The sequence below is a fragment of the Amblyomma americanum genome, chromosome 6, assembly GCF_052857255.1.
Source record: "Amblyomma americanum isolate KBUSLIRL-KWMA chromosome 6, ASM5285725v1, whole genome shotgun sequence".
Classification (NCBI taxonomy): Eukaryota; Metazoa; Arthropoda; class Arachnida; order Ixodida; family Ixodidae; genus Amblyomma; species Amblyomma americanum.
Genome location: NC_135502.1, coordinates 36383168 through 36393260, shown reverse-complemented (window position 1 = coordinate 36393260; position 10093 = coordinate 36383168). Strand labels below are relative to the sequence as shown.

General features: G+C 42.5%; 1 protein-coding gene across 1 annotated transcript in view; it reads left to right on the top strand.

The window, feature by feature from the left end:
* The window catches only part of LOC144095207 (condensin-2 complex subunit G2-like), a 62300-nt gene that overhangs the window by 34421 nt on the left and 17786 nt on the right, over positions 1-10093 (top strand). The window contains exons 9-11 of the mRNA XM_077628994.1: positions 6275-6367; positions 8134-8253; positions 9927-10022. Coding sequence (XP_077485120.1) covers positions 6275-6367; positions 8134-8253; positions 9927-10022 — 309 coding nt within the window. The remainder of the gene's footprint in view (positions 1-6274; positions 6368-8133; positions 8254-9926; positions 10023-10093) is intronic.

Sequence of the window (10093 nt, the reverse complement as noted above, 5' to 3'; positions counted from 1 at the left end):
GCCGTATTAGGTTATAGTGGCGGTGTATAGCTGGTGTGTGCAGGGCTTTTTAAAGGCGCCTGTCCCATCCCCATGTTGGGCTCTGTGGTGGGCGGCTAGCACCGCTGCCGAACACCAAACTTTTTTATGGCTCCCCCCCTTTCAAAACCTGATCGCTTTCATAAAAGAGTGCGGACCGAAGATATATCTATTCAATGCTTCAGGAAAACGAAGGATTCATTTCCAAAATTTCGTGTCCTCCATAGTGAGGAAACAGAAAAATCTGCAAGAACTATGTCCCCATTCTTAGTCTCAAAATGTCTGACTGATGCCATCGGTCCAGGCTACAAACTGTCAAAAATGCCCAATGGTGACCTACTACTTGAACTAAAAGACATCGTCCAATACTCCAAACTTTCTAACCAAGTGCAAATTGGGGACAACATTGTGTCTATCACTGCACACCGATCCTTGAGCACCGTCGTCCGTAGTGTGATTTCTGAAACAGATTTTATCCACCGCACTGAGGAAGAGATGCTGGAAGGCCTCAAGGACCAAAACGTCATAAACGTACACCGTATAAAGATAAGAAAAGAGGACAAAGAAATCCCAACGAAACACATAGTGCTCACGTTCAACTGCAGCACACTTCCAGAGTCCATAGAATCAGGCTATTTGAAAATAAATGTACGCCATTACATTCCAAACCCACGAAGGTGTTTCAATTGTCAAAGATATGGACACGGGTCACAAGAGTTGTCGTGGCCACAAAACATGTGCCTCAAAAGACCATGCTTCCGAAAACTGTGAAGGAGCAGCATTTCTCTGCGGAAACTGCGGAGATGATCACCCAGCATATTCAAGGTCATGTCAAACACGGAAAAATGAAAAAGATATCATTACAATGAAAACAAAACAAAACATCACATTCAAGGAAGCGAGACGACTCTTCTACGCGAAGAACACTTTCGCCTTCTCTACAAAAACAACCTTTGCTGATGTGGTGCGCAGGGGCAGTGCGCCACACAGCACTCCGGCATCTGCCAAGGCCACGCTCAGTGAGCCTATGGCAGAGCCACCCACGCCCCAGCTCTGTCATCCCCAAAGCAGGGAGATCCATCCAATGGGTCGGCCTCCCGCAGGACTTCCCCCCAACGGGGGAGGCCTAAAAATCAGACATCCGCGGCTTCGCGGTCCTCCAGCACCTCTCTTGAGGTGATGGATATAACTCCCAGTCCGTCTGCTTTGAAGCGGCGGAACAGCTCTCTCGAGCGAAAAAAAGGCAGACCCCTAATTACGGGCCCAGAAAAGTAAATTCCTTCTGCTCCATTCCCACTTAACAACACAAACATGACTTTTGTGATTCAATGGAACTGTCGAGGATTACTGAGAAACTACAGTGACGTAACACATATTTTGGGTCAATAATGCCCATTGCTTTGTGCCTTCAGGAGACCAATCTTGGTCCACAACATGTGAATATCTTAAAACACTATAAAAGTTATCCGACGCGATCGCGAGCAGTCAAATAGACTCTCGGGTGGTGTCGCAGTTGTCATTCAAAGCAGCGTTCCTACTCAAGAAATTGAACTTAACACAAAACTTGAGGCAGTTGCAGTTAGCGTCGTTACCTACAAAACAATAACAGTATGTTCTGTATATCTTCCCCCGCACATCACATTAACAGTCGAAGATTTAGAAGGCCTGATTGATCAACAGCCGGAGCCATATCTGGTAGTTGGCGATTTTAACGCTCACTCCCCATTTTGGGGAAGCGAACGATGTGACTCAAGGGGACAAATAATCGAAGATTTTATCTTCTCAAATAACATCTGTCTTTTAAATACGGGAAAAGCCACTTATTGTTGCCCAAGCTCGGCAAAAATGAGCTTTCTCGATTTAGCTTTCGCATCACCATCGCTCTTTAACGATTTTAAATGGGATGTTTTAAATGACCCTCTGGGAAGTGATCACCTACCTACTATCATCGTCTACTCCAGTCATCCCCACAAGACCACGGCGCTGGAAACTTCACCTCGCCGACTGGTCACTTTTTACAGCTAATGCCACACTAGAAAAAGAATTTTGTGAAGACCTCACTATAAACGAAATTAACGAAAGGTTTACTACATGCATAATACCGGCTGCTACACTAGCCATACCACAAACAGCAGGACTCGTACACAAAAAACATAAAGTATGGTGGACGCAAGAATTCACATTAGCAAAAAAACAACAAAATAAAGCTTGGGGCTCTCTGCGTCGGTATCCAACAGCGGAGAACTTGATTGCCTTTAAGAGGGCCAAGGCCAGAGCGCGATTCATTCGAAGAAATGCCGAGAAATCCTCATGGCAGAAATATGTGTCCTCAATAAACAGCTCAATAACCTCAAAAAAGATGTGGGAAAAGGTTCGAAGATTCAGTAGTGACCATACCCCTTTCACACTTCCTCTATTGACTACACCCGGGACACGAACATCATTAGAAGAGCAGGCCAACATACTAGGTGAGCATTTTGCTGAAGTTTCCAGTTCGTCCAATTACACAAACACGTTCCAGAAGTACAAAACAATAGCAGAAAAACAAAAACTTCCACTTGCAGCAGGTATGCACGAGGACTACAATCAACCCATCACACTCCAGGAATTGATCAGGGCATTATCTTCTGGTAAAAAGACAGCACCAGGCCCAGATAATGTGCATTACGCTATGCTTGCCCATCTCTCTGAGGCTGCCGTGCAGGCATTGTTGAAATTCTTTAACAAAATATGGACAACTGGGAATATACCTGAGGAGTGGAAGAAAGCAATAATAGTACCTTTTCTGAAACCCGGAAAACAACCAACAAGTCCTAACAATTACAGACCGATAGCCCTCACCGGCTGCATTGCTAAATCTTTCGAAAGCATAATAAACATTAGACTGACCTTCACACTTGAATCTCGTCGACTCTTAGATTTACATCAATGTGGATTTAAGAAAGCATGCTCGACCACTGATCACCTTGTCCGCCTAAAAAACACCATCCTGGAGGTGTTCATCCACAAACAGCACTGTATCGGGGTCTTCTTCGATTTGGAGAAGGCCTATGATACCGCGTGGAAGTTCGGCATCCTCCATGACCTAGCAGAGCTAGGGATCCGCGGCAGGATGCTGAACTGCTTGAACGACTTCCTGACTAACCGCACATTCAGAGTCCGTCTAGGAGCAACTCTTTCAATGACATTCACCCAAGAGAATGGCGTACCCCAGGGATGCATTTTAAGTACGACACTCTTTATAGTAAAAATGAATTCTTTGGCCAAAGTAATACCTAAGTCCGTAATGTATTCAGTTTATGTAGATGACATACAGATAGCATACACTTCTTCCAACATACTGTCCTGCGAGAGACAAATACAAATCACACTAAATAAACTGGCTGCTTGGGCAGAGAAAAATGGATTCAAGTTCTCCCCTCAAAAAACAGTAGCTGTTTTGTTCTCATTACAACGAGGCCTACAGGTCGATCCCAATCTGTGCTTGAATCAAACAACACTGCCAGTCAAACAGGAACATAAATTTTTAGGCGTCACTTTTGACAAGAAACTTACATTTCTACCACACATTAACAACCTGAAAAAGAAAGCATCCCAAGCTCTCAATGTATTAAAGGTACTCTCGCAAAAACGGTGGGGGTCCGATAGAGCATGCCTATTACAAATATATCGCTCTTTAGTGCGCTCCAAGCTGGACTATGGGTGCATAGTATATGGTTCGGCAAGAGCATCCTACTTGAAACGACTGGACCCTGTTCATAATCTTGGCCTGCGCCTATCAACTGGAGCATATAGAACATTCCCGGTAAATAGTCTTTATGTTGAAGCTAATGAGCCCACACTAGAGGATAGAAGAGTCACACTAACATGCATGTACATCCTAAAAACCCGTTCTCTCCCTAAACATCTCTGCTATCCCATTGTTACCAAGTGCCCATCTAGGAGATTATTCAATAATAAACCACATTTTATCAGGCCACTAATAATGCGCTTTGAAGATAAATGTGAAGACTTAGCAGTGCTGGACGCCCTACCTAATATTGCACAAAGACATGAATATCTACCACCATGGTACAGCCTTCCTTCGGTGTGTGACTTCACACTGACTCACATAAACAAAGAGAAAATGCCACACGAGCACATACTGCAAGAGTTCTTTGCACTACAAGAAAAATATGACACTTACACTGAATTTTACACTGTTGGCTCAAAAACAGAAAGTCATGTCGGAAGTGCAGTAATTCAAGGAACAAATGAAAAAATGATACGATTGCCACACTATGCATCGGCATTTACTGCGGAGTGTTATGCCATCTTTGTAGCTGTAGAACAAATAGTAAAACAAAACATAAAAAATAGCATCATTTACACCGATTCACTGAGTATGCTAAAAGCGCTGCATTCTACAAATGCTGCTGAACCCATAATAGGAAAAATCATACATAACATAGTTAAAATTACAAAGCAAAAACATAACATTATATTCTGCTGGGTCCCTAGTCATGTTGGAATTTTAGGTAATGAGAGAGCAGATGCTTGCACAACACAAGCTATAATTGGCCATATAAAACAAGTTAACATACCACAGAGGGATTTTTCTAAATTACTGCACAGTAAACTCAGGAATAAGTGGTAGATTGCATGGGATGAACAGACAAACAACAAACTACATTCTATAAAACCTGTTTTGGGAGAATGGAGATCATGTACACATCAGGAGCGTTTCATAGAAGTTATTTTGTGTCGACTACACATTGGACACACACACCTTACTCACAACTTCTTACTGACAAAAAAAGACAAACCTCTCTGCGAAATGTGTGGTGATGAACTCACGGTAAACCACATTTTAATTGTATGCAATAAACTGGAACAACTGAGGAAAAAATATTTCACAACATTGTACAATGAATACATCCCACTACACCCAATGTTACTTTTAGGAGATCAAGCACTGGTTGATTTTTCAAGCATTTTTAAATTTCTCAAAGAAGCCAATGTTTTATACAAACTTTAGATATAAAAAGCGTAACCTTTAACAAAAGCTCTAACCGTGTGTTTGGCGCATCATAGCCTCAGTTGCTTTTGCGCCATTAAAATCAATATAACTAACTAACTATCATAGTTGAAATCTTCTGTGCCATGCTACCAAAAAATATGCTAACATTGTTCCTCATTCAAATTTCTGGCTGATCTGGCCTCACTATGCCATGAGATTGCTGGTGTCCTGATTCGTTCAGTTAGAGTGCCTGCCCTAAAGAGGCAAGGGCCCGGTTTGGCCCCCGACCAATTTTTCTTCAACTGCGAAGGTTCTGAAAAAGGTCTGTAGCTTTCCTTTGTAGCCATATACCGGGTGTTACAGGGAAGACTTTAAGTAATTTTCAAAAACAAGATTTTTGAGGTAAAAATATGGCTTTTGCAGCATGGTATTGCCAAGCTTGCCGGACACCAGAAAACCACTGAATCATTTTCACTAGTAAGGAGGTTAACTAATTTTCAAAAATTAACTTTTAACTATTAAAGTTAGGCTCCTGGTTGTAATTAGAGATTTGTAGCCGATCGTTAGTAACCGTCATATAAGTTTTTAGAATTTCGAAAACGTGATTAGCCTCGCTGCTGTGGCTCGACAAAATCTGGCTGCATTGTGCAAAAATACATGCGCTTTCAAAAGCATGCAGACAAAGCTACCCCTCCAGTGCATGTAACTAGTCGAAATAGCCAAATTTTGTTGAGCTACAGTGCCAAGGGTAATCACGTTTTTGAAATTCTAAAAACTGGTATGGCGGCTACTAACGACTGGCTACAGATCTCTAATTGCAACCAAATGCCTAACTCTAATAGTTAAAAAGTTAATTACTAGGAATTAGTTAACCAGCTTACTAGTTAAGTTGATTAACCAGTTTTCTGGTGTGTACCAACGCTGCAATACTATACCGCGAAAGCCATATTTTTACCTAAAAATCCAATTTTTGAAAATTACTTAGTCTTCCCTGTAACACCCGGTATACGGCTACACCAACTTTGGGTTTTCTCCTAAATACTTCGGAATTTCAAATCGTGTTTGACTTTGCCAGTATATCTTACCTATTTTGACGTAAGTGGCACGTAGATTGCACTGGGGAGCACAGCTCAGCATGGTGATCTTGCTTTTGTATGTGCCGGGTTGTATGCTGCTTCTTTCATTAACCGTCGTCACATAGGGCATATGCTTTCAGGTAAGTCTCAGGTTTACAGTGCAGCACTTCTTATTTTGCAGTTTTTAAAAGAGCTGCATCTGGCACGAACGGAGAGAAGCGTCAGTGATATGCTTTGTCGGTGCTACTTTCCCGTTCTGTGGTGTGGTTTCGAGGTAAGTGGTTTCAGTGCATACATCATAAATGAAGGACATGTGTAACACCAAATGACATTATTCATGAAACACGTACCATATGATTGTACCTTTATAGCTTGCATTCTTGGCTTTTGCAGAGCTTGCCAACACAGAATTGCTCTTCGAAGCAAGGGCCATGTACAAACAGTTTCTTGTGTACTGGCAGTATCTGCTAGTTTAGTCTTTCTTCCTCTCCTGTTCTACTCATTATACAGTAAAAACACTAAAAGACTGAAGAAAAGTTCGAATTATTGAATGACCTCCGAGAAAACAGCAGAATACCGTTCACATCATAGTAAATTTATTTGATGTAAGACTGTGCAATCATTGTCAGCTTCCCAGATTAGAACAGCGCGGCAATGACTGTTTTTCATAGTTCTGTAAATGCTTTAGTGTTTGCACACTGTCAGCAGTGCCGAAGCTGAAGTGCTTTATAATGGTAAGGGCATCCGCGGCATTCTCCATGGTGTGGCACGATTGCAGTGGAGCACCCTCACAAGTGGCAGTGCCTCGTATAAAGTGGCTTCAACTAGCAGACAGAGACTGGCGTGTGACGAGCCCAGTTTCGCTGGTCTGGAAGAACAGGAGAACCACGAGGACGGAAGTGAGGAAGAAAAAAGAACTTAAGATACGGTTACCATGCCTGTGTAATGCGAGACTCAGTGGCAGCTGGTTGCAGTGGTGAATGTGCCATTCGCTGGGACATGGTGTGACACCCTCTGTGTGCAAATGTGTGAACGGCACAAACATTAGTTTGCGCTGGCGGTGGACAGAGAGCGCTGCTTCTCATTGATTGCCGTTCCTGTTACGTTAAAAACGCCGCACAATCGGGAAACCTTCCCTTAACAGCTGTTGCTGTAAAAAGGAAAGATTTGTGATTTGCTAATCAGCGTCCAAAAACGACGTGCAGCTGGGCTCGATTGGCAGGCTGGTGTTCACTTGATAGCCACCATAGCGCAGGCTGGCGTGGAGCTCAGAAAAGCGAAATCAAAACCATGCAGTTGGATGTTTTTGGTGCCAGGGCCCTCTCATAGCTATCAAGCCTTTTGTTTCGTGTACGTCCAAGGTGGGCGGTCGATACTGCATCGTGCAGTTTATGCACACCAATTTATGTACACCACATTTATGAGCACGCGAGCCAACAGAACTGCATGCCAACACTTTCTCACGGTGCAGCGACTGTTTTAAAGATAAGCACAGGGTGAGTGATATAATATATATTAGCCCGTTAGCCCACACACTTCTGCCAGGCATTCCTTTGTACACAGAAAAACCACAATCATCCCCACTCGTGTGTTCTCTCCACTTTTGACAATGCCTGCATGTAAAAAATGTATTGCAAAAAGAAAGGTTTAACATCCCGAAGAGACACATGTGCTATGAGGGATGCTATAGTGGAGGGCTTCAGATTAATTTAGACCACTTGGGACTATTTCACTTGCATTGATCCCATAGCACATAGGCGCGTTTTGCGTTTCACCTGCATCGAAATGTTGAAAAGGGGTGTTTGGAGGATTGTTTGCCGTGCCAGTCTTGCCTCAGCACGGCCTCCCTTCAGGAGCCTGTCCGAATTACCAAGCAGTCAGGGCCATAGACTTGCATGGTTGCTAGGCGGGCCACACCAGCGATCCAAATTATCGAGATTTCCGAATTTACAAGGTTTCACTGTAAATCATTTGTTCGATACAGCAAGTGAGTCTTGCATGTTTTTCTTTTTCATCTTCTATTCCTTCTCTCTAACCCAGGCCCTGCACTACAAGATCCGTCACTCTGCTGCCAAGATATTTTTCGATTTGTTCCCACTTGTGGAGAGTACACAACATAATCATCAGCAAGAGTTGGTGGAACAATTTAAACTGATGCACGTGAGATTTGTTTCTTTTACTTCTTTTTTTAAAACAGTTTTTACCAACAATACATTCATTGCAGTCATATGGCTTCTGACACAGAAAAAATTTGGTGCTGTAGAAATAGTGCCCAAAACTGAAAGCTTCTGAAACCTTCGATGCTTTACAGAAACTTATCGCCATCTCGAGAGGCCTTTCTTGGATTGCTGATGCGCTTTCTTGCTTTGTGAATTTGGGATACACTTATTGCTCATCTAGGACTTAACATACAAAACTTGTTATGATAGTGTAGATGCTGTATGACTGGGAAGGTAATGAATCATTTGGAAGGAGGCCAGCCGAATGTGTGCTTGTTCAAGACATCCCACCTTGCGAGGACACATGTCCTGGGGCTAGCAGAAGTTGTGAGTTCCACCGCTGGCAATGTATGAATGAGAGCTTCTTGCTTGCGGAATGAACGCAGCAGGTGATGTGACTTGCAGCGCAAAACTCGGTAAACATTGCATTCTGGTTAACGTGCATAAATATTTGCTAAACCTATCTCATTCATGTATTGAATTTAGCACTAAAAAAAAAAAAAAAACTGCGGGGACGCTTTAGTCACCATAAGAGTAGATTGAGATAGGGTTAGATTTCACATTTATTGCAGTTTCTGTTGCGACTTCTATGTTTGTGTCAGTTTCTTTGCAATTGTCGGTCTATCAACCATCATATTTGGACTGCTAGTTGCAGTAACAGGCATCCGCTATGTTGTGGTGATGCTGGCATTTGCATGTATTGCTTTTTTTTCTGATCTCTGATTTCAAATCTCTATCTAGGCTGCTGTCTAGAAGCTAGGTTGCTCACAACCTGGTGGGCAGGTTGTGGTGATGTCACAAGATCACTTAGCCTCTCTTGACCAATCAGCAGATTTCATGACTTCGGACATCGGCGGGGTTTTGGTGTGACAACTGAAATGCTATTGCATTAAAAAAAAGTTCTCTGAAGTTCAGGTCACTTTCAAGCTTTCTGCTGTCCTTAAGTGCCCTGAAATTTTACAGGCTAAAAAAATTGTGGAGATAAGTTTTGTTTTTTAAACAAATGCTTTTTGAAAGTCCTTGCAGATTTTAATTGTTAATTTAGTTGAAGTGAGAAATAATTCTAAGGAAAATTACAGTTCTCCCTAATGCGAAATTTGAGCACAGCTCTGTCAGTGTCTCAAGCTCTGTAGGCTCTGTTTTGCTTTATTGGGTCGTTGGCACGTCCGGTGACAATATTAGTTCAATAGTAGTATTATTTAAAGAAGATGACAATGTTCAATGTACAGCGCGAGAACATGTTGCAATTTAACACGAAACGTGATCGGCTGTGGCAGTAGCCTAGTGCTCTCATACAGTGGCCAGCAAAGCTGATCTGTTTGCTTTGCCATGGGTTTGAATCTCAGTCACGGCAATGTTTATTTTTATTTATTTATTTAATTATTCATTTATTTATTTACGGTTTGGCTCGGTTACACCGACAGCGGAGACGCGGCTCAACCCACAAATGGGTGCTTAAGAGCTGCGCTCTAAAATGGCTGTCACAGAACTTTACCACTCGTGTTGCAGACGAGCTTTAGCATTAGCATTGGTGTAGTATGTTATCATCAAGAGCTCCTATACATGTGGTTGAATGAAATGATGCATTTATTTTTTTGTGTGCGTGTTTTGCAGAAACTCTTGGGCGACGCTTGTCCTGATGTTCGAGTAGTGGCAGTTGAAGGTGTCCTAAGAGTGCTGACTGACTTCTACGAAATTACTCCCATTGACGTAAGTGATTGCCTTGCCAAAATGTTGCCAGCTATCCTTTTTCTTTGTCCTGTTTCATGGATATTTCATGT